Here is a 22,661-nt window from a genome sequence, read left to right as displayed (position 1 = left end):
AGAGTGACAGCCTGGCTGGTCAGTCAACCACGCAAACGCCGTTGTTCCAGATTTTGACTGCTCGCTTCAAGCCATGTTTTTTCGAAAAAGCCACGCTGCATCCGTCGACCTGTTTTCCACCTGGAATTCCCCCTTGACGGCGACTGACAGCGCTTTTCCAGTTCTGACAAGGGTTTAGAGTGAACAATTGGCAGGTGCACGCGCCAACGCTCCATTTTTGGCAGCAGATTCCGTCCGTCTGTGCTGGCCTGCTGCTGTAGCTGCTGTCACTCCATTGTCGTGGTTAGAGCTTTCCTTTTCCTTCCCGTCCATTCCTCTGCACTACCTCCTCTTTCTTCTCTTCTCACCATCATCTCGCACTCTTGCACAGACACTAGCATACAAACGTCTTTCCACTGCCGCACAGTCACTTCAGGTCTTTGCTGCACACGCAAGCATTCTCCTTGACCACATACGATCGGTGACATCGTGTATCGTAACATCTCCGTTCACACCACAGCGGTACAGACCTGTCTCATCTTGAAAGTCCGGTTGCAACCATGTCGCTCCCGGCCAATTACACCGCGCTGCTCAACGATCTCAATCGTGATGTCGCAAGAGCACGTCCAAGCGACCCCCTCCAGTTTTGCGCAAACTGGTTCAATGCAAAGCTCGAGGAGCAGCGTCGAGCTTACCTCGCCTCGACACCTTTCTCCACCACCTCGTTTTCCTCCACCTCTCTGGGTCCTGGAGATGTCGTAGCGCCCGTTGTTCCAGGACTCGCTTCGCCTACACAGCGTGCTTCAATCTTCAACTCGGACCCGTTTGCCCCTGGTGCTGGTGGCGGTGCAGCTCTGCCTGCTGCTTCCCTCCCTGTGCCCATGGATGCTCAGTCGCCCGACGCCGCGCCCGCGTCAGCGACACCGTTCTCCAGCTTTCCTCCCTCGGGATCTACCACCATCTCGAACGCGCCCCTCATCCCTCCCACCTTCAATCTCGGCAGACGCACTTCGGTCTCGGCAGAGAGCATGGCTCCTTCGGCAGTCAACGCCGAGTCGGACGGATCGCCCCTGCCCAAGACCGTCATTCCGAAATCGGAAGAGCAGATGCAGAGGATCCGCGGCTCGATCGGCAACAACCTGCTGTTCCGCAACCTCGAGCAGGACCAGTACCGCGACGTCTTGCTCGCCATGAAGGAGGTCAAGGTCGAAGCCGACGTCACCGTCATCGAACAGGGCGCTCAGGGAGACTACTTCTACGTGGTCGAATCCGGAACGCTGGACGTCTACGTCCGTGCTTCACCGCGCAACGGCACTCCCGAGCCAGCCTCGTCCACATCCACAGCCGGCTCCGCCCTCGGCGACAAGAAGGTCTCGTACGGCCCTGGCTCGTCGTTTGGTGAGCTGGCGCTGCTGTACGCCCAGCCTCGCGCTGCCACTGTGCTTTCGACCTCGGCGTGTACGCTGTGGGCTCTGGACCGAATCACCTTCCGTTCGATTCTCATGGAGACCAACTCGAGGCGAAGGGCGCTGTACGAAAAGTTCCTCATGGACGTTCCGCTGTTCGAGCGCCTCTCGGCTGCCGAGCGTGCCAAGATCTCGGACAGTCTCGAGCTGCGAGAGTATGCGCCCGGCGAGGCGGTGATTTCTCAGGGCGAGCGTGGATCCGAGTTCTTCATCATTGTCGAGGGCGATGCAGAGGTACGCAAGACCAAGGAAGGTGGCAACGAGGAGGTGGTGGGCAAGCTCTCGAGGGGAGACTACTTTGGCGAGCTTGCGTTGCTCAACAATGCACCGCGCGCGGCTACGGTGGCTGCTTCGGGTGCAGCGGCGGCCAAGTTGAGGGTGGTGACGATGAGCGAGAGGGCGTTTACGAGGTTGTTGGGTCCGCTGGCGGGGATCTTGGAGAGGCATGCAAAGGAGAGGTATGGCGACGAGTATTCGGTGGGTCAGGCGGGTGAGGGTGCGCCGAGTGTCAATGTTGGCCTGGCGGGTCAAGGTGGAGCGGGGGACAACTTCCCGCATCCGATGGATTCGACTGCCAAGCCGGGCGAGGGGGCGTGGAGCGCACCCAATCCGTTTGCTGCTGCGTAGAGGTGGTTGTCTAATTCAATTTGGTGCTCTGGGTTCTTGAAATCGATATCATTGTTATACTTTATACTGTGATGGCGAGATGTGTGGTGAGGGGGTGGTTGACGAGCGGAAAAGAGCCGGTGGTGAGAGAGAGGATCTGGGACGAGGCAGGTGCGATTGCCATCGGACGTGATCCGAAGCTGAACTCGTCCAGGTCGTGTGGCCGCGACATCAGGGCTGCGGCAATGTACAGTGCATGGCTGGCGTCTGTATAGGTAGTCGTTGGGCTGATGTTGAGCGAATCAGAAGAGCAGAAAAGTCTTTTCACAGAGGGGGAGAGAATGGTATTTGAAGATCTTTTGTTCGGACAGTTCCGACCCAGATGATGCGCTTTGCTTCTTGCTGCGAGCGGAAAGTGTTTCTCAGTGAGGTGCGACAGTGCACAGCGCCCATTCGACCACACGATATTCATTGATCTCGGTCACGGTAGGTAGGTGGCAGCAACACATGATGAACAGATCTCAAACACTTTTGACAGTATGTATTCGATGATGAGCGGGTGCCATTGCCCAGTGTCTGCCCCTCAACCTCAGCTGGCACCACTAAATGCTGATCAGAGGACTGGCCGGAGAGAGAGAGGGATGAAGATGCTTGGTGACGCCAAGCAAGGGCGCCGAGTCGGGAGACGCAAGCAAGGAGGACCCTGTGTGAGACCCTTGTCTGGGGACGCCCTGGCTTGCAACTGTCAAGGTCTGGACTGGGCTGTAATAGACCGTTTTCAATGATACGTTCTATGTTACATTGGAAATTCAAACATTGTGTCGGAATGAACGCGTGGTGCGAATCGTGTCGCGCCATGCAGTCGTCGCTCTACCTCTGCTCCGCCAGAAATTGCGTCATTGTGTACGTCATCCCGTAGAGCGCTTTCCAATGCGACGCTCGATGATCACATTTTGCGCCCAAAACGCTGCTTAAATTATTCGGTTGCACTGTTACCACCGCCGTCGCGATCCTGAACCACATGCCTTGTTGCTATCATGCACTTTCCTCTGCTTTCCGTGGACAGTCCGGTGCCGGATTCTTGGGATTGAGATGGCGCACAACACACCGCAAGCGAGAGGCTTTCGGCGGTGGTGGACAGCTTTGCCCCGGGGTCAAAACCTAGGGTCCTCGCCATTGTTGGCAGGCTCGACGATCGCGAGCAAGCAGCCACGAAACCAAACGCCGTGGAGCACAGCTCCCTTTTCGCGTGAGACTTTGTCGTGCCGCGTGTCTCCTTTGTCCGCAACTCGTGTTGGAGGATGTCGGATCGTGTGGATTCTCACGAAGCGGGTCCGAAGCGATAGCGTGCTTGCAACATCGGTACGGCGACTCGCAAAATCGAAAGCTTGTGTGACCTTTCAAGTTGCCGCGAGTGCAAGGTCGCTCTGCTCGTTCATCTCGGTTATGCAGCCATGCTCAGCCAGCCAACGGCTCTACGCCAAGGTAAATGGCAACAGCCACGGCCACCACAGCCGACTTAGCATCCTGAGCAACCGGCGCTGCAGCCGCACAAGCTCGGCTGGCTTGCAAGACGCCGAAGGAAAGCAGCCATACCGGAATTAGCACCACCCAAATCAATTCCGCTTGCTCAATACAATTTACAAATGTATTGACTCTAGCGAATCCATGCATGCCGACTTGATTTGGGGTACAGCAGTACAGTGTGCATTTTCAGCTTTGAACCGTCTCGTGGCACAGTCTACCGTAGAAACGCAGCTGCAGAAAGTCCGGTGCAGAATTACACCACACCGCACCAGTTCCACTGTCCTGGACCAGCGTTGAATCGCAATCAAAAGAAGTTACAACCTCTTGACTGTATGTACGCTTTCGGACTGGTTCCGCTATCGTCGCTGCCCTTCTCACTGCCACTACAGCGTCGGAACGAACTCCGAGCTCGTCATTAGAGTGATCAACGCAAGGTTCGCGAAAGAGATGTGAAGGCGGAACCCGACTCTCGAAAATATAGTCCTCGATGTGGCTTCCGGTCTTGAGCTTGAATTCATATTTTATCCTTCCAATTAATGAACAAAAAGAGACAGAATTTTTGCCGCGCATCGAGCCGATCAGGCTGGAAAAGGCCCAAGGCGAGTCGAAAGGTCGGCTGAGTGAATTTCTGCCTGAGCATGCGAGTTTCCATCACCATCGCCGCTTTGTTTCTGAGTCGCTCTCTCTTTTCGCTCTCTTCCACGTCAATCAATCCCATCTCGTCCCATCCGATCCCAGAGTCTATCTATCTATGCCTCCATCCCTCCGTCCGTCCATTGAAGATACAAACACATCCACCAAACCCTGAGTCGGACCCCGTTTCCGCTCCTACACACCGGCAAGCCACCTGTCTGGCGATTTGACAATCCGATTCCGTTGCCGACAAGTGTGATCTGGCCGGCTGCTGCGCATTTTTTGCTTCCGGCGTGCTTCCACCGACATCGAGTCGATTGCCGTCGCACTCGTCCATCGCCCTCGACCTCTTCAACTGTTGTGGCCCTCGACATCCACACAAACACAATCCGGTCTTTCTTCTCTCGCCAGCCGCGTCATTCTTCCGTCCGGATTGCATCCCGCCATTTCGGAACACGCGCTTGTCGTCCATCTACCACATTCATCCTCCTCTTCGTCGCTATCGTCGTCATACCGTCGTCATCGCTTTCCACCTTACCACCATTGTCACGTTCCCCATCCGCCTTTGTCCGCTTCAGTTCCTCTTGCCGAGCTTCTGAAGTCGATTGAACCCTTGCTTGCTCCCTGGCTTCTGTCTCTCTGACACCGCCCGAGCCACATCAGCTGCACACCTCGTCGTCGACGCCATCGCCGGCTCAACAGCATCCCCCGACCCCACAATCTGGACGCCTCGGCTGGACCCTCCTTCTACAATGTCTGAAACAGGTACGTACTCGAACCAGCACCCGGACACATACACCGCTCTCTCGGAGAAGGAAACGACGCCGAGCAAAGCGAAACGCAGCCCATCTCGATCCGACGGGAGAGCCGATGGTTGTTCGGCATCCACGCTAGTCGCAGCTCGCGATCGCACGATCTTCCCGTCCTTCCGGATCACGGAACTCCCGCGTGCACCGATAAGCATGAGCCATTCCCGCTAACCTCGACCCCGCTTTCCTTCTACTCTCCATCCTTTTGCCTTTCTCTTCCACCACCACCACCACCACCATCTCGACATTCTTCACCCGCCGCGACATGATCGCCGTGCAATCGCCTCGTCCAGCCACAGCCACAAGGCCACCGGCAAAGCCTCTGCGCAGAAGCTCGCCTGCCCGCGCAGCAAAGCACCACCTCGAACCCAACCCGTTCGAAAAGTCGTTCAGCTCCGGACCCAACTCGTCCGAGTCCGTCGAACGTCGCTCCGACCTCAAAACTGACGCCAAATCCACCAACGTCAGCACGCCACCTCTCTCCACGCGTCCAGGCGCCGCTTATCGCGATCGCACCTTTTCCAACAACAAGAACCAGACCTCGCCTCAGGAGACCACCGGCTCGACTCCCAAACCGCTCTTGCCACCCGTAGCCTCCATCACTTCGCCAGCCGGCGAGAACAACCCGTATCCTTGGTCCGCCGGTCTCACCAGCTCGTTGCGATCCGGTCCTCTCTCGCCCGCCATGCTCGCTGGTCCTCAGAGCTCTCATTTTGATCCCAACTCGTTCCGCACCGGCTTCACTCCGGACCTTTCCAACTTCAAGACGGGTCTCACGCCGCTCGGCGGTGGCATGTCGTTCCCGCCACCTTCGCCCAACACCGCCGCCTTCCTCGCCGTCATGGTCAGCAGCACCTCGGGCGCTTCCACGTCGGCAGCCACCATCACGCCCAACACGCTCTCGGCCCTGACCAATGCTGCAGCAGCTGCCACCAACGGCGGCTCCATGGATCCTTCCGCAGCGGGCGGTTCGGCGCTCTCGACGCAGCCGCAGAACTTTGCCGGCAAACCCACCGACGCGCAGAACGCGTTCGACCTCGCCTTCAGCCGTTCGTTCCCCAACGAGCGTGCCGATGCCAAGCTCGCCGGATCCAAGCTCAAAGCCGAGGTCAAGGCGGGCGATTCGGACAGGAGCGTGTCGCAGAGCATCAGTCCGCAGATGATGCAGAAGCCCTTGGAGGGTGGTGCCAACGGCGACCAGCAGAACGCCGCCTCGGGTCTGTTCTTGTTGAGTAGAGCGCATCAGGAGATGGCCAAGCGCGATGGCGCCGGCGCCGGCGCCTCGTCGACGTCGCTGTACGAATCGAAATCGCAGCCCAAGAAGGGCGCCAACGCCAAGAACGCCAAAGACGAAAAACCGGGCGCCAACAAGCGCAAGAAATCCAGCTCGACCGACGACAGCATTTCCACTGCTGCCGCTTCTGGTTCGATGAACGCTCCTCCACCTGCCAAAGCTGCCAAGACGGCGAAAGGCGGCAAGAAGGCGGCTGCTGCTGCTGCTGCTGCTGCGACGGCGGATGCGGCGACTGGGCCAAGCAAAGGAGCACCTGCGGCGTCCAAAAACGGCGGCGGATCGCTCAAGTCGGACAACGGCGACGACGACGACCAACAGTGGGACAGCGACGACGAGGACGGAAAGGGAGGCAACATGGACGAGAAGCGCAAGAACTTTTTGGAGAGGAATCGACAGGCGGCGCTCAAGTGTCGACAACGCAAGAAGGCCTGGTTGGCTTCGTTGCAGGCCAAGGTGGAGTATCTGCAGAACGACAATGAGAACCTGCAGAACACGGTGGGCGCGTTGAGGAACGAGAACATGTTTTTGAAGAGCCAGTTGGTGCAGGCTACGGGCGGAGCGGTGGTGCCGGGCGTGGGTATGCCGATGGGGCCGGGCCCGATGGGGTTGCCCATGGCGGGCGTGGAGGGGCATCATGGCATGGGACCGGGCGGGATGGGGATGCCGCATCCTGCGTACATGCATCCGGGTCCCGGCGGTGGATATGCGAGGGGTGGAGGAGCACCAGGGTTTGATCCGAGGCAGCAGCAGGGAGGACCGGGGGGAAGACCGCGTTCCGAGGGGGATGTTCTAGCGGGTGCGGGCGAGCAGGGGATGAACGGAGTCAAGCACGAACGCGAGTGGAGCAGCGCCAGTGCTGATGCTGGCAAGGGTGCGGGCGCAGCTGGTGGTGCCATCAAGGTGTGATGCACGTGGACCCGATGGTTGAATATACCTGAACTCTCGTCGTCGTTGTGGTTCTATTTTTCGAGATTGTACAAGAATATGATGGTTCTGTATTGTTACTTTGTAGGATGTGCGGGATGTGAGATGGGAGCCTCGAGTGGACAAGGGAGTCGGCCCGCGGGGAGGAGCAAGAGCGGATGTGTGTGTGTGTGTGATTGCGGGTATGCATCGCGCAAATCGCAATGACGAGCAAAAGTGGAGGGCGAATTTCGGAGGGAAAGATGAATCACACTGAGAATATGCACCGATTGCGTGCTCGGGCGAAAAGCCGAATTACGAAGTTATCCGCGCAGGTTCCAAAAGGCGAGAAGATGAAGTTGATGTGCTGTTGTTGACCCTTTTCGTCAACTACCAACATCGTCTCTTCGACACTCACACGAGCCAAAAAGCCTCGGATCACAAATCAGCGAGGCCAACACTTTTGCGACCCGAACGGCCATGTCAACAGCAGCGATATCTGCCGCACCGGGTGGAGCGCACGAGTCGGGGTCGACGTCGACGAAACGGCGGTCTTTGTTCAAACCGAATACCTGGAAGAAGAGCGCTCGGTCGCAGGCGCACGATGCAGTGAAACCTGCTGGAGTGGATTCTCCTGACGGAGAAGCGGTGACGGGTGTGCGGAATGTTGATGGAGTCGAGACGGGTGCTCCCTTGACGAGCTTGGTTGCTTCCTCTCCCGAGGTGAAGAGGGAAGGGAAGGGTGTGGAACGAGAAGCCGGTCTCGGTACAGCGTTCGCCAACCCTGCACCGCTGACACCTGCACCCAAACCATCATCTACACCACCTAAGTCATCGGAATTGGCATTCACGACCGACGCACTGGGTCGAATCCCCTTCTTCCGTCAGGATCACCCCAACTTCCCCCTCTCCAACTCCTCCCCCTCCTATCCGGTCGTCTACAACTCCGTCCGTTATACAACCGCTGAACACCTCTTCCAATCGCTCAAATTCCCGTCGAATCCCGAGATCGCTTCGAAAGTTCGTCGTGCAAAGACTCCGCTGGATGCGATGCGCATCGCTCGATCCCACACCTCCCTCTACCCAGCAGGGTGGTTTTCCGAGGGACTCAATGTCAAGGTCATGCACGATGTGGTGCTCGCCAAGTTCTCCCAGTGGCCCAGGTTGAGGGACGCGCTGTTGGAAACGGCCGATGCAGAGATCTCCAACGTCAGCCCTACGGACGTCTTCTGGGGCACGGGTGAGGGAGAGAGGGGAAGGAACGTGCTGGGAAAAGTGCTGATGGATGTTAGGGAGGTGCTGAGGAGGAATGCGGGTGTGGGGTACGGGAGTGGGGCAAAGACGATGTAGAGCGCGGCGCTCCCCCGCACTTCCGATGAAACCATCAACGACGAGGAGGAAATCCGCTTTGCTCTCGTTCTTCCGGTAAACCCCTCGCATCAGCCCTCTCCAGAATATGGCCATCTCGATAGATCACCTACCTTTGTAATCCCGGTCTCAGCCCATTGCGCATACATCTTCTTTTTTGGCATACATACAAACTCCCCTCGCTGTTCTGTCAGAAGCTCTCTCGCTTTCGTGGTCCACAAGCGTATCGATGAAGGCATTGGCGTAAGAGGGCTTGCTGGTTGGTGCATGCTGATGCGCTCTGCTCTGCGGCTACGTTGAGAGCATCTCTTTGACGACGCACGACGGTGGGCACAAACCCACACACACACACACACAGAGGGAGCACACGCGCAAACACCACACACCCTTCACACTCTCTACCAACAAAATGCATGTGACAGAGCGCTTTCTATTTGCTTGCATCCGCATCTCTACGCAGCCACCGGGGTAGCCTGTACACTCTGCACGGCGGCCACTTTTGCGATCGCCGCATCGATCAACGCCTTGGCCTGCAACTCTGCCTTGACAAACACCTCGACTGCATCGCCGATCCTTCGCTCCGTCTCCGGGTCTTGCTTGATCGCCTTACCGAGCTCCTCCGCACCGTTCTTGAGGTAGTCTACGTCCAGCGCGAATTTCTGCGGCAGACCATCGGCGCGCAAAGGGTCGATCTTGAGCAGCGGCAGCGTAGCCTCAGGAAGAGGGAGGGAGTAGGTTTTGCTGGGGCGGTAGAGTTTGCCTTCTTGGGCGAGGGTAGGAGTAGAGATCATCTCGGTGAGGGTGGGAGCGAGGATGGTGGTCTGTTGAGCACCGAGCGCGGGCATAGCTAGGACCTCGTTGAGCGCGATAAACGAAGCAGCCTTGATGACGGGTGCGGGCTTGCCGGTGGAGGAGAGATCGCGGTAGGCCTGGTAGATGTGAGCCATACGGGGTGACATGGGGTGTTGGGTAACGGGGTCCGAGTAGACGAGACGTTCTTCGGGAGGGGTGAAATGCGCCAGGATCTCGTTGTAGTACGGCGAGATATACAGACAACCTGCCTGCGCAGCGGCAAGCGCCTGAGGTACCGAGAAAAGTCCCGTTCCGAGCGTTCGGATCCCGTGCTGCGACTCGAGCGTCTTCGCAGCGATCATCCCCGCGGGCGTGGTGAGGATCTTGATGCAGTACCTGTCCTTTCCGATCCCCTGCGCGGCAAACTCGGCATCGTACTTGAGCGCGTGCTTCACGATCCCCTCCGCATCGTGTGCGCAGCTCGGGCTCGCCTGGAGCAGTGCACGACCGGCAATGTTCGGCAGATTCAAGGCGCAGAGTTTGACGGAAATACGGTCGAGGATCGTCAACCAATCCGCACCGGGAGACGCACGGATGACGTCCTCGAGCAACACCTGGTTGGCAGGCACAGCCAGCGCATCCGCCACGATGAACTGGTTCGACGTCATGTCGTTGGGCTGCACACCGAGCGACGCCAGCTGCTGCGTGAGGGGGACGTCGAGCGTGTCGACGTCGATCTCGAGTTGAGACGCCGCGTTGACGATGATGGGTACGGTGGAGGCGGTCATTTTTGGCTACAGCGCGAAAGATGGAGTTCAGCGATGGAAGATCTTTGGAGGGTGGAAGATATTTATCTGGAGGGCAGCGCGTGGGGGGGGGGAGAAAGCACGCTCGGCTTGCCAGCAAGGGTCTCTCCCGAGGTAGATTACACGGCTGCCGGTCAGAGAGAGAGAGAGAGTCGCACGGAGGAAGAAAGGTCGTTTGACCAGCAAGCGCGCTGTACGACTTCGGTCAAATTCGCGGCCGACCGGTTACAAAATGCGGAGACGACGGGTCGGTGTTTTTGGACGCCGACGCGAATTCCGCGTTGACCGGTGTGCGACACTTTTTTTACTCCAGGCTTCCCCATAGGTCTTGGACCCAAACGATGGCAGCGGCTTGCTCGCTCCCGGCGAGCATGACGCCGAGCATGGAGTTAACCAAGCAGCACCTCTCTAACGGTCGTGTTGGTATTTGAACATTTCCAGCAACGTTCTCTTGTCGTCCGACCATCATCATTTCCCGCTCAACCATCATGCCAGGAGAATCCAACTCGATCGCGGCGGCCTCGGCGCCGTCCAAGCTGCGCGGACCCATCGTGCTACCGTCGCACCAACTGCCCGAACGATTCTACCTCGGTGGACCACGGATCTCGTCCTTCCGCGGTGAGGCGTCTGGCTCGCAACGCGAACCGGAAGACTGGGTAGCCTCGACCACCTGCTGTGCTGGCCACGACTCGCTCGGACTCACCCGTCTGCCGCAGACCGACACGTTGCTGGTGGACGAGATCTCTGCCGACCCGATCTCCTGGCTCGGCGCCACGCACTACCGCAAGTACGGCAAGGACACCAAGCTGCTGATCAAGCTGCTCGATGCAGGACAACGATTGCCCATCCACGCTCATCCGCACGTCGATTGGGCGAGGATCCACGTCAACCGCAACCACGGAAAAGCCGAAGCCTGGCACATCCTCAACTCGGGCGAAGTGTACCTCGGACTGAAGCAAGGTGTCTCGGAAGCCGAGATGTTGAAACTCGTGGATGCGCAGGAGATCGAAACCATGTTGGCCATGATGCATCGAGTCGAGGTGGAGGAAGGCGATACGGTGTACGTTCCACCGGGGATGCTGCACGCTATCGGGGAGGGGATCCTGCTGGTCGAGGTGCAGGAACCCGAGGACATGAGCATCTTGCTCGAGTGGCGCGATTTCCAGCTAGATGGTCGCAAAGACGGTCACCTCGGACTAGGCTTCGAAAAGGCCATGACCGCGGTGGACGTTTCGACGTTGACAGAGGGCGAGCTGCACAAGCTCGTGGTGAGGAGCAAAGGTAGGAAGAGCAGCAACTTGCTGGCCGACTCTGCCCTAGAATACTTCCGAATGGACAAGTTTGAGGAGGATGTCGAGGTCGATGCTGGTTTCCAGGTCGTGGTGGTGCTGAAAGGCGAGGTCGAGGTCAAGGTGGGTTCAGCAGAGAGCAAGACGACGTTGAAGACGGGAAGCACGACTCTGCTGCGTCACGCCGATGGGAAGGTCGAGTTCGACATTGGTGCAGAAGGTGCGTTTGTCGTCGTTCGTCCGCCTTTGTAACATGGAATCGCAGTTGGTCTCGAGTCCTTTGTCGTGATGGTGTGTGCTGACCGACGCTGAATCATAGAATGACTGTACAAGATCGTGTCGATGGCATTTTTGTGTCGCCATTTTTCACGTTGAATTTCCTCGTCGATGAATTTTTCGTTTGCGAAAATCTTCGACTCGGTTACTCGGCAACTCGATTCCGGTGGGTTAATCACTTGCACCATCACCCTTGACTTCCTCTACCACCCACCGAATCCACCTTGCCTCTACACCATCACCGCCTGCATCACCCCCTCGCAATGACAGATCAGCAACAAGTCGAACTCCACATACCCTCCATCCAACCAGGCGTCGATCTCGTCGGCATCCTGCATCGAAGACCCTCGGCATCACCAGGTAAACGCCGCATCGCGCTCATCCTGCACGGCTTGCTCGCACACAAGAACCAATGCTACCACCGAGCACTGGCAGAGTCGCTCCCCATCGACTCGTACCGATTCGACTTCCGCGGCAATGGTGATTCCAAGGGGGACTGGGCCATGGGTACCATGGACAACGACGTCGAGGATCTCGCCAGCGTGGTCCGATACCTCTACCAGCAAAAAGGGTATGCGGTGGATCTGATCGTAGCGCATTCTCGAGGTACGATGGTGTCGTGGATGTACCTGAGTCGAGGTGAGCAGGCGCTGCTGCGAGACGGCGGGTTTGCACACCTGCCCAATTTGGTAGTAGTTTCGGGTCGATGGGCGATGGAGGGTATGTTGAAGACCTACGCTCGCTTCCAGCAGGGGTTCGACAAAGAAGGTTTCTACAGGTGGCACGTCACCGTTGCGGGAAAGAAGCGCGAATACATCGTATGGCCCAAAGACCTCGAGATGATGTCGGGCGTCAAGACTCCGCAGCCATATGTGGAGAAGCTGAGCACCAACACCGACGTACTGGTCGTGCACGGTACTGCCGATCGAACCGTACCCCCGCAGGACGCACAGGAATTCATTCGAGTACTCGAGGCGAATCAGAGTCGAAGGAAAGGGTCGCATCGACTGGAGATGGTGGACGGTGCGGATCACATGTACAGAGGCAAGACGGAAGCAGTGGTCGGGCTGGTTTGCAAGTGGTATGCTGACAAGAGTGGAGGGTTGGGAAACGGCGGCGGAGATGCGACCAAGGCGACGTCGACTTCGAGGTTATGAGTTGCGGGTTTATCTGCAGATGGTGTGGGGTGGGTGCCACGGTGAGATTGATCGACCGTCGACTGGCGCACACCTTTCATCCCCGCTCACTGCCTCAGCCTCGGCGTGACGAATGTGGCTATGGCTCGGGAGTGAACCATTGTAGAAAGCATCTTTCCACAGCTAGCATTGTATGATCTTCTCAACCTGTGACATCTCCCTCGTCTTTGCCAGCATAATCACTATACCCTCACACATTCCGCCTCCAAGCTTGTTGCACCTTTTGAAATCGTTTTCCCGTCTAACATGCCTCAAGAGACCCCCGCCTCGTGCCTGCTGTTCGTGCGCATCTGCCAACTCGCCATCCGCGGCAAAGACGTCGCCGACCTCATCCACCGACTCCAAAGTCTGTCTCTCGAATACCAGCAAGCTACTGGCGGACGTGCCATCGAAGACGATGCGCTGAAAGCTATCCTCATCAACCAGGTGTTTGGCATCGCAGAGTACCACATTGTCATCCGAGCTATGGGAGAGAGGGGTGAGTTGACCGACTACTACAGTGTTGCGGCGGCGTTGCAGAGCAAGTGGGAAGCGATTCGTTAGAGTGAATGGGGTCAAGGTCGAGATCGGGGTGTATCGAAGTCGATTTCGAGATTGACAGGACGAAGACCCTGTTTTTGCCAAGAACTTCAAGTCTAAGCGAGCTAAAGCCGCTCCCACACATCCGCCATACGACACACTGCGCCGTCTTGAATCTGCAGTCGAGTGAAGCCGCCCGCCATTGCGAAGTTCGTATCAGCCTAGCGGCGGGCATTGTTCTGGATCGCCTGGGTCGGAAGGCTTGCCTCCGACCGGATCGGCTAGCTGTCAAAAGTTCCGGTTGTCGTTGTATGCACTGCCTTGCACTCCTCGCCCATACCCGAAATCACACAACCTTTCCTCGCAGATGTCAAGGAGAACTGTAGTGATTCACTACCACTTTCTGCTTTCTTTGCGTCGTGTGAAGCAGTGCAAGCACTCTAAGTGTGACCAGTAGACAGTCGCATCCACCGACATCATCAAAGATACAGCAAGAAACGTCGTCGTCGTTCTTGAATGCACTCATATCGAAAATCCCAGCAAATCAGCATGAGACGCGGATCAAGTTCGGCTAAGGCTCGACGTGCAGCGCCAAGAACTCCGCTATCCTACTCACCAAGCTACCCCTTCCCTCGGACCGCTGTCTTTCTGACTATTTGTTCCGCTCGCAGCGATGTCGTGTGTGTGTGCGGGTGCAAGCGTCCGCTCCCCTCCCCCGCCTCACGTCGCTTAGCGCTATGCATGGGTTGCCCATGGAAGATGCCTTTCCGTATTTCTTCAAGTCTTGGCATCTTGCAACGACACCAGACCCAATTGATGTTGTGGATCTTATCTCGCAGCAACAGCAGCAGCCTCTCTGGCGTACATGCATGAACGGAGACCGGCTTGTTTGCAACCCCCGCGGATGTGAGACTTCCGTAGAGTCAAACTTGCCTGTTTAGGGTTCGAGCTCCCACGAGTCGGTTGTAGCGGTTGGCTGGATGTGGCGATGGAGAGGCTAGCGTGGGGGGAAGGGAGAAGGGGCCGATGCGGGTTAAGCGAGAGCTCGAGATAGGTGTGCATCGGTCGACCTTGTTCCGTTGCTACATGGCGTTCAGGATGGATACCCATGACTTCACGTCTAGGCAACGGAGCTGACCGAGAAGGCGTGTGAAGCGCTCACAGGAAACGATCGAGCTAGTGTCAACCGTCAATCGAGGAAGATATAAGAAAGGGGGGAACGAGTTGCAATGAGCGTCTCTCCTCATCCATCCTCGACCCTGAGAAGCTCTTCCTTTTCCTCTCTAGATCACGATGTTCAAGCTGACGCTGGTTCAGCTGACGACGCTGGCACTTGTGCTACTCGCTACAGGTCACCAAGCCGTGGCTCGTCCCGGAAAGCTTCGACCTGTCGAATCGGTACGTCTCATCCCACGCACACATCCCACTGCTTTGCACTCCAAACTAACACCTCCTTGCTGCTCTTGACGGCTGCCAACAGAAACGACTTCGAAACGACATCAAGCGCAAAGACCTCCTCTCCGGAGCACGCAAGCTCCAGTCGCTCGCCTACGCCACCTCGGAACGAAACCGCGTCTTTGGCTCGCCCGGTCACAAAGCCACCGTCGCCTACATCCAAGAAGAACTGCGTCGTGGCGGCGGAGCAGACTACTTTGACGTCTTCCTCCAACCCTTCACCGCCACCTACGCCGAGCACTCTTCCGAACTCGCCATCGACGATCAACCCACCAAGTCGGTCACCTTCACCTACTCGCCCAATGGAGAGTTTGACGGGGTGGAGCTGGTGAATGTCGCCAATGTTGGTTGTGAGCAGGCTGATTTCCCCGCGGGTGTAGAGGGGAAGATCGCGTTGGTCAAGAGGGGTACGTGTCCCTTTGCGACCAAGGTGGGCAGGGCAGGTACAGCTAAGGCTGCCGCTGTGATCATCTACAACAACGCGGCGGGTGATGTGGCGGGTACCCTGGGTAGCAAAGGACCTGTGGAGGAGGGACCCTTCGTTCCCGTGGCAGGTGTGACACAGGACGTAGGAAACGCGCTCGTCGCCCGTCTCGCGGCTGGCGAGAAGGTGCTGATCGACATGAAGCTCGACGGAGTGGTCGAGGATCGAGAGACGCACAACGTCATCGCCGAGACCAAAGCTGGCAACAAGGACCAAGTCATCATGGTCGGAGCCCACTCTGACAGCGTCGTAGCCGGTCCTGGTATCAACGACAACGGCTCTGGCTCCATCGCTCTGCTCACCATCGCCAAGCAGCTCACCAAGTACTCTGTCAACAACGCTGTGCGCTTCGCCTGGTGGTCTGCTGAAGAGTACGGCCTCCTCGGTGCAGAACACTACGTCGAGCAGCTCAGCCAAGCTCAAAAGGACCAGATTCGTATCTACTTGAACTTTGATATGATCGCCAGTCCCAACTACGTCCTCTCAGTGCACGATGGGGATGGTAGCACCTTCAACGAGCCTGGTCCTGCGGGGTCTGCTCAAGCAGAAGCGATGTTCTTCGACTACTTCAAGAACGAAGCCAAGAAGCCCTTGATCGAAGGACCGTTCGATGGAAGGAGCGACTACGGTCCATTCCTGGACGCTGGTATCGCCGCAGGTGGTCTCGACACGGGTGCGGAAGGGCTGAAGACCGAGGAGGAGGCCAAGCTGTTTGGTGGAACGGCGGGTGTGGCGTACGACCCCAACTACCACCAGGCAGGAGACACGGTGGATAACCTGGCAATGGAGGCCTTCGAGGTCAACGCAAAGGCCATCGCTCATGCTGTGGCAACCTACTCGACTAGCTTTGACAGCCTCGGCCCCAGATCGACCAATGCCAAGAGGAACGTCGCTGCAGCAGCTAAGAAGGTCGACCACAGCACGCATCGTTGCGGTGGAGATCTGGCTCTCATCTAAACGAGTAGACGCACGCGTACACTCTAGAATTCAGGATATCGAGACAGCTATGTATTGCTCAAGAGTAAAGTGTGTGCGCGAGAGAAAAGTGTATGACTGTATGAACACAGACACGCATCGCGCAAGAGTCAAGGTTGTGCGAGCGAACCATGTATGATGAGGAGCCTCTCCTTGGCGGAATCGGTAGATCGAAGACAAGAAATCGGGCCGATACGCGCGCTCATCAAAAGCTGCAGTGCTGATCGGGAGCCAATCAAGCTCGATCCAGATCACCGGATGAGCAAAGACCACAGACAACAGCGTCAAAGCGCTCGTGATCTTGGTCGCCGCCTTCATGATGAAAGGAGGTGCTCATGATAAGCTATCATAGACAACCTGACACGCATTCGAGAGCAACAGATTGACGGATAGCGATCTCGATACCCGCCGATAAGATACGAAGCACGTCGATGGCGTGAAAGAAGCATTTGCTGCAAGCTCCTCATCTCATATGACGGTCATGGCCTGAAGGACGCGTGAACTCGCATTGACCGCAGCACGGATCGTGTCCTGAAGCGAGCTAAAAGATCATCTCGCTTCCCATGGATGGTCATCGCTGTCTCCGAGATCCGGAATCGCGAGCAAACGCGAAGCGCTAGCCGACACCAAGCGTATAAGCGTACCAATTTGCGATAGATGGGTCAATGAGCAAGTGAGGGTTGCAGGGTAGGGCCGTTCGCCGCACTTCATGGCACCGGCGGCACGGCTCGGCGAATTGCCTTCTCCCATAAGAAAGAAATGTTCCGACCAGGGCAAGTGTGAGTCAGCGTTTGCCGTCTGCCGCTCTACAGCGTGCTGCTGCCAGCTGTTGACTCGCGTATGTGTATAATCATCCTCGCTTGGGAACTTGCTCGGCTGTATTCTAAGCTCGCCATGTTCTGGATTGCTCCTCTTCTCCTTCGGAATTGCGGAAGAACAATGACAATCATTTCCGCTCACCTTTGCATGACATCGGCAGGCTACCTGGTGCCTTGATGCATGGATGCACTCGAGCGGTAACCAGCATGCTCGGTCACTCTTTGAAGCCAGCACCGCATGATTACCACTTGCCAGAACGCTGACCATTCTCGCGACATCCTTTCAACGCAATGCTTTGACACTGGTGAAGAAGTCAAGTGACCTCATCAGACAACAAAGGACACAGGATGGAGTACGGATCTCGGACCGGTCGTGCTTTGGTCGCCATGGGGCCTCCGAAGAGAGACCTTGGGGGGTGAGGGAGGAAACGGAGTTCCGAGTGGAATGGCGTGGCACCAGCCCACCACGTTTTGCCCACGATACAGCAAGTGGCTCAGGAACAGCATGCCACGCAGAGAGGCACAAGTGAACGAGGAACGCGCTTGCTAGGCGCATAGCATTTCGATCTACGGTGAAGTCACATCTCACCACCCCACCAATTGACTCTCTTTGAGCGCAGACAGTGGCGGCGGTGGGGGCAACGGTGTCTCGGACCCTTTTTCCTCGCTTCCACATGCAGGCTGATGCACCCACACCAAGATTTAGACTCGCATTCCCGGCTTGGACTACTCTCTTCGATCTAGAATCGGACACTCGCCTTGCGATGTACGGTACACCATATGCTGTCTTCAGGCTTGTTTGCAGACAATGTGATATCGGCACAGCTCTGCGCTCATTGCGATATTGGAGGCGAGACAGTGGTGAGGGACCGATTCTGATCCGTGCACGGCCAGGCTTGCCGTGGGCCGCATCGGCGAATGCCAAGGGCGCTTACTGGTGAGGTTGCTGCACAAGTCGGCAGTCTGAGTTTGAATTGCCTGGATTCATTCCGCGGGCGACTTGCTTCTCGAAGCAGGGAACACCATTGACGCTGCAGCCTTCCATGCTCACCTGTACTTGGCGAGCTTTGTCTGCTGTGCGCCCGGACGACAGGCGGCCGAACTTTTCACACCGATCAAACGTGGACAGACAGGGTTAGCGCGAACCACGCCGAGGGTACCCACGCATCCAAACAAAAGGGTGGCAATCCTGTTCCAGCAGATGGCAGCAAGCGAGGTCGGAACTCGGTCGTTGTCAGACAGCGCTAAAGGTGCAGCTTCGGCTGTTCACTAAGCTAGGTACATCCACCGCCCCCGCTTTGACACCATCTTCGGTCTCTGTCCGGTTGATCGTCGTCACACTAAAGGCCAAAAAGCAATGTCAATGTCAATGCCGCCAAATCGCAAGGAGCAAGTCGCCGAAGCGAGCTGAGTCTGAATTTTAGCATGTGTACCTCGCAACTTAGTCGCTTCTATCGGAGGATTATCTTCCGTCAGAAGCCGTCTCCGACCAAGGAAGCGCAAGACGCCTGCATGGTGCTCGCAGCCGGCCAATTACTAAGCTTGCCCTGCAATGCAAGGGCATGCACTTCTACACCGCGCGGCGGCTCACTCTGCCTTCTGCCGCTGTCAAACTGCCACGTTCCCTCCACAATGTGTTCTGTGCCGTAGCGTATGCCGATGTCACTTTCGGCGCCATACACCATTGTTGCTGCCGGATCAAGCTCTTGATGCCACATCCCACAGCCCACTGCCTGTACGAATCCGCTGTATGAACCCGCCTTAAAGCAGACTCACACTGCTTCCGAGGTTCTCTGTTTTTGTGGGGCGTTGTCACCTGAAGTGTTCTAGCGTGCTGCTGCTTGGACCTCCGGTGATGATGGTGGCGCAACTCTCCGATGAGGTGCGATCTCACGTCAAGGTAATCATGTGGGATCGAGCATAGACCCCGTCTAGGGCCTCGTTCTGTTTCACGAGAGAGAATCAGGTATCTCATCGGCTCTTTTGCGTATCAATCTCCTTCGAGTTAGAACGTGGTCCGGAAGAGCTCGGCTCGAACAAGGTTTGCCATGGTCAGAGCTGAGCCATGATTGCTCGCTTGTTATTCTTAGTGTTCTCGGAAATCGTATCTCTTGGTCCGGCATCGTCCTGGGTATTCCGCGAGCAATCCCTGTGACCTCTTCTGCACGCCACCCCAGCTTGCCAAACGGCATCGTTCTGCGAGTCTCAAACCTTGTTGATCTGCATTCTGGAACAGGTCGGCCAGGTAGCCATGCCTGATACTGATAGATGCACAGACCCTTGCTGTTCGGCACCTTTGTCGGCGCTTCGGAAAGCCGCATCCATCTGGGCTTCCGAACGGATATCTGGTCCCAGCGTCAAGCCTCTCTTCGGCGTTCATGCTCCTGACCCATCGGCTTGTGCCATGCCGGCACTGCGTCTCGCCGTGCATCTGTAGGGACCCTGAGCGCACTCTTTGACGCATGGCATCTGCTCAGATCAAGGGCAGTGAAGCGACTCAGATGATCTGCAGCTCTCAATCAGCCTTTTCGAGCAAAGCACCTCTCCCGCTTCTCATACTGGACTCTGCACCTACGCAGTCGTAGCGGCCACGACCCGGCGGTTCTGGCCGCAGAGGGTCGACACTGCGGAGCTCCCTCGCCGCTCTATCCTTCGTCCCCGGGGAGCTTAAGAGCTCAGTGTCAGTCACGTTTAGTGTGTCATGTGGCTACAGAAGAACGTGGCTCTGCTTAGAACTTGAACTAGCCCGAGTGCATGGCTTCTCGCCCTTTGCTATTTCAAGAGCCATGCTCATGCCCTTTCCGTCGGCATCCCCCTCAATCTGCGTCTCAAGCAACACCACTAGCCATCTCCTGCAAAGAATGACAACGATGGCCGATATCTCCCATCTACCCCTTGTCCCTGCCGCGGATCAAGATTCGAAGCCACCTCACGTCGTCCCTACGCCAACCTACGCCTCACTGAGCGCCTACAATATTGGTCAGAAGATCGAGTCGACGCCAGCTTTACCGATGCTGGACGGATTGGAAGGCACGAGCAAGTCAGACCTTTTGATCGACCAACTGCTCACGGGTCCACCGTCACCTACAACCAATTTGTTTGACGACGTTTGGTCGCATTCGATGACTCAATTCGACTCGAGCAATGCTCTGACACCTTCGACTGCTTTGCTCGACGGTGTCGGTGACAGTGACACAACGTTGAGCGAGTCGGAGTCGGTTTGGTCAGATTTCCTGATGCCGCTCCTGGCAACGGTCGGGATTGACTACCCGGTCGGATCCGCGTCGGTCTCTGAATCAGCTGCTTCGTCGTCATCGGCTTGTTTCTCGACCTGCTCGACTGTCACTAACGCAACGCCTCAACGACAGACATCGAATGGAATCTTTGACGTCGCCTCGATTTTGCCCGTCAGCTCATCTTCGCATGAGGATACTGCCCCAACGCACAATGACAACTTGACATATCAAGATTGCACCTCCTCCTCGGTGAAGCAGGAGAACCTCACGACTGTCGCACCGATTGTCGACCATCAAAACCAATCCGGTCCATCGCTGTACGACAACAATTGGACTCAAGTTACTAGTCTCGCTCCCTGGCTTCATCAAGATGTCAGCTGCACCTCTAATCAGCATCACGAGCAACACCACCATGCTCATCAGCAACTGCAAGACACTCGGCCGAAGCAATCTCGTACCAACGGCGGCAGTTCGAGTCGTCAAGCAACTCGACCAAGCTCTCCAAAGCAGCAGTCGCGCCCGCGTCCACAGCTTCGATCCCGAAGCTCAACCAGCAGTCAACATGCTTGGAACCCCTTGATGGATCCTCAGGTGTTGCTGTGGGCTGCCGTCATGATGAACGGCCTCAGCCAGGCCCAGGCCGGTGCCGGGGATCCTGTGACGTCACCTTTCTCTGACTACTCAGCATCCATGTACGACGTAGGTCAGGAGTGGACGCAGGACGATGAGGTCGCTTTCGACGACGACAATGGCGATGAAGCGATGGACGAGTCTGAGGACGTGTGCGAGGACCAAAAGAGGATGCAGTCGGACGAAGGTGGTTCGTTGTCAAGTCAGTTCCACGAGTCTCCTGAACCATCTTCTGCCACTCTGGAGCCCATGGCTGCCCTTGCTCGAGCAGCCGAGAGTATTTCAAGGTCATCTTCATGGCCAATGCTCTTCCCTCCCGACATGCTCGATTTGCAGCAGAGTCTCTTGCGTGCTCATCCCATGTTTGGTCGTCCCGCTAGCCGTCGTCATCACCATTCCCAACAACAGCAGCAGCAATCCGCTCGACGCAGGACTCGAACGTCAATCTCGTCCATGAGCACTGGCCTTTCAGGTACTCGCAAGCCCAAGCAAGATGCGGTTCGCACTTCAGCCATACGGAGTAAGAGGCAGTCTTGTGTGGACGCTCATCACTCTCCACGCAGTCGCAGCAGCTCTTCGGCTTCCGAGTCCAGAGGCGAGACCGAAAAGAAGGACGTAAAAGCGCAGTCGCAGTGTGCAAGCCGACCACAAGCTGGACCAAGACTGCCACCTTCCCGCACCTCTTCCTACTCTCGACCATCGGATTCCGGATCCGGAATCGACGCTTTGTCGATCAGCGCTTGGAACGGAACCACCAACGCTTCTGACATGACGGCGACGAGCAGCGCCGGAAGCACGAGTACTTCTCTCGGCTTTACGATCACCGACAAAATCGTGCTCAGACCACGTCCTGGCTCTGGCGATGAGGAACTCGCCTACCCTTTCGCTACAGACTCGCTCCTTGATACGCAATACAATCGCGGTCCCACCATCGACGCCCAGCATCAAGCTGAAGAAGCGGTCGAAAAAGTTGCAAATCTGTTCCCCAGCGATCTCTACGCACCCCGCTTCACCCGTCGAGGCAAGTGCGGTCGAGAGGGCTGGTGCTCCCTCTGCCCACAAGGCGATTGGTACTCGATGAAGCGAAGCCAGTATCTCTACCACATGCAATTCGACCACGGGATCAGCAACCTCACTCGACGCTTCTTCCACCCACCCCAAACACTGAGGGTGTGGAACGATGCGGTCAGCAAGACCGACGGTCTCTGTCACCACTGCAACAAGTGGATTCCGATCTGCTTCGGTCCACAGAGGAAGAGGGATTTCAAGGCTTGGTTCAAGCACGCAAGGAAGTGTCACCGCGATGACACCGGTTGCCCGATCTAGCTGTGGCTGTTTGTAGTTGTACCGCAGTTGTTGTTCGCTTGTCGTTTTGTTTAGCACTCAGTACATACATTGCCCAATATACAGAGATTCCGATGGTTTTCTTTTGACCTCCGCGACGGTATCGTGCAACATAGCTGGTCACTGTTCGTAGTACCATTGTAAAGGTAGATCGCTCGTCGTCTCGTTTCGCATTCAGAAAATACTTTGGCCCAAATGCAAAAACTCTTCGCATCCTGGTCTTTCAAGCTCCGGAAAGACATCGTTCTCCCAAGCT

The 22,661-nt window shown here is 56.8% G+C and overlaps 10 protein-coding genes across 10 annotated transcripts; 8 read left to right on the top strand and 2 right to left on the bottom strand.

Annotated features, from left to right (window-relative positions):
• Nucleotides 1–539: 539 nt before the first annotated feature.
• On the top strand, nucleotides 540–4,810 carry PHSY_000324 (hypothetical protein; the record flags this gene model as incomplete). The annotated part of the gene is made up of 2 exons (XM_012330965.1): nucleotides 540–1,935; nucleotides 4,623–4,810. 2 exons carry the CDS (start codon nucleotides 540–542, stop codon nucleotides 4,808–4,810), a joined length of 1,584 nt encoding a protein of 527 aa, XP_012186355.1.
• A 475-nt stretch (nucleotides 4,811–5,285) lies between these two features.
• Nucleotides 5,286–7,220, top strand: PHSY_000323 (hypothetical protein; the record flags this gene model as incomplete). The annotated part of the gene is made up of 1 exon (XM_012330964.1): nucleotides 5,286–7,220. One exon carries the CDS (start codon nucleotides 5,286–5,288, stop codon nucleotides 7,218–7,220), a length of 1,935 nt encoding a protein of 644 aa, XP_012186354.1.
• A 477-nt stretch (nucleotides 7,221–7,697) lies between these two features.
• PHSY_000322 (hypothetical protein) lies at nucleotides 7,698–8,567 on the top strand (the record flags this gene model as incomplete). The annotated part of the gene is made up of 1 exon (XM_012330963.1): nucleotides 7,698–8,567. The coding sequence occupies one exon, from the start codon at nucleotides 7,698–7,700 to the stop codon at nucleotides 8,565–8,567; it is 870 nt and encodes a 289-aa protein (XP_012186353.1).
• Nucleotides 8,568–9,037: 470 nt separating this feature from the next.
• On the bottom strand, nucleotides 9,038–10,165 carry PHSY_000321 (transaldolase; the record flags this gene model as incomplete). Its single annotated transcript, XM_012330962.1, has 1 exon — nucleotides 9,038–10,165. The coding sequence occupies one exon, from the start codon at nucleotides 10,163–10,165 to the stop codon at nucleotides 9,038–9,040; it is 1,128 nt and encodes a 375-aa protein (XP_012186352.1).
• A 506-nt stretch (nucleotides 10,166–10,671) lies between these two features.
• PHSY_000320 (mannose-6-phosphate isomerase) lies at nucleotides 10,672–11,724 on the top strand (the record flags this gene model as incomplete). Its single annotated transcript, XM_012330961.1, has 1 exon — nucleotides 10,672–11,724. One exon carries the CDS (start codon nucleotides 10,672–10,674, stop codon nucleotides 11,722–11,724), a length of 1,053 nt encoding a protein of 350 aa, XP_012186351.1.
• Nucleotides 11,725–12,011: 287 nt separating this feature from the next.
• On the top strand, nucleotides 12,012–12,905 carry PHSY_000319 (esterase/lipase/thioesterase; the record flags this gene model as incomplete). The annotated part of the gene is made up of 1 exon (XM_012330960.1): nucleotides 12,012–12,905. The coding sequence occupies one exon, from the start codon at nucleotides 12,012–12,014 to the stop codon at nucleotides 12,903–12,905; it is 894 nt and encodes a 297-aa protein (XP_012186350.1).
• Nucleotides 12,906–13,190: 285 nt separating this feature from the next.
• PHSY_000318 (hypothetical protein) lies at nucleotides 13,191–13,487 on the top strand (the record flags this gene model as incomplete). The annotated part of the gene is made up of 1 exon (XM_012330959.1): nucleotides 13,191–13,487. The coding sequence occupies one exon, from the start codon at nucleotides 13,191–13,193 to the stop codon at nucleotides 13,485–13,487; it is 297 nt and encodes a 98-aa protein (XP_012186349.1).
• A 1,269-nt stretch (nucleotides 13,488–14,756) lies between these two features.
• PHSY_000317 (aminopeptidase Y) lies at nucleotides 14,757–16,359 on the top strand (the record flags this gene model as incomplete). The annotated part of the gene is made up of 2 exons (XM_012330958.1): nucleotides 14,757–14,861; nucleotides 14,944–16,359. The coding sequence occupies 2 exons, from the start codon at nucleotides 14,757–14,759 to the stop codon at nucleotides 16,357–16,359; spliced, it is 1,521 nt and encodes a 506-aa protein (XP_012186348.1).
• A 2,070-nt stretch (nucleotides 16,360–18,429) lies between these two features.
• Nucleotides 18,430–19,659, bottom strand: PHSY_000315 (hypothetical protein; the record flags this gene model as incomplete). Its single annotated transcript, XM_012330957.1, has 2 exons — nucleotides 18,430–18,535; nucleotides 19,490–19,659. The coding sequence occupies 2 exons, from the start codon at nucleotides 19,657–19,659 to the stop codon at nucleotides 18,430–18,432; spliced, it is 276 nt and encodes a 91-aa protein (XP_012186347.1).
• Nucleotides 19,660–20,056: 397 nt separating this feature from the next.
• Nucleotides 20,057–22,387, top strand: PHSY_000314 (hypothetical protein; the record flags this gene model as incomplete). Its single annotated transcript, XM_012330956.1, has 1 exon — nucleotides 20,057–22,387. The coding sequence occupies one exon, from the start codon at nucleotides 20,057–20,059 to the stop codon at nucleotides 22,385–22,387; it is 2,331 nt and encodes a 776-aa protein (XP_012186346.1).
• Nucleotides 22,388–22,661: the final 274 nt, after the last annotated feature.

Source organism: Pseudozyma hubeiensis (assembly GCF_000403515.1).
Source record: "Pseudozyma hubeiensis SY62 DNA, scaffold: PHS5, whole genome shotgun sequence".
Classification (NCBI taxonomy): Eukaryota; Fungi; Basidiomycota; class Ustilaginomycetes; order Ustilaginales; family Ustilaginaceae; genus Pseudozyma; species Pseudozyma hubeiensis.
Note: the sequence above shows the minus strand (reverse complement) of the source record. Positions and strands in the feature narration are given on the sequence as shown.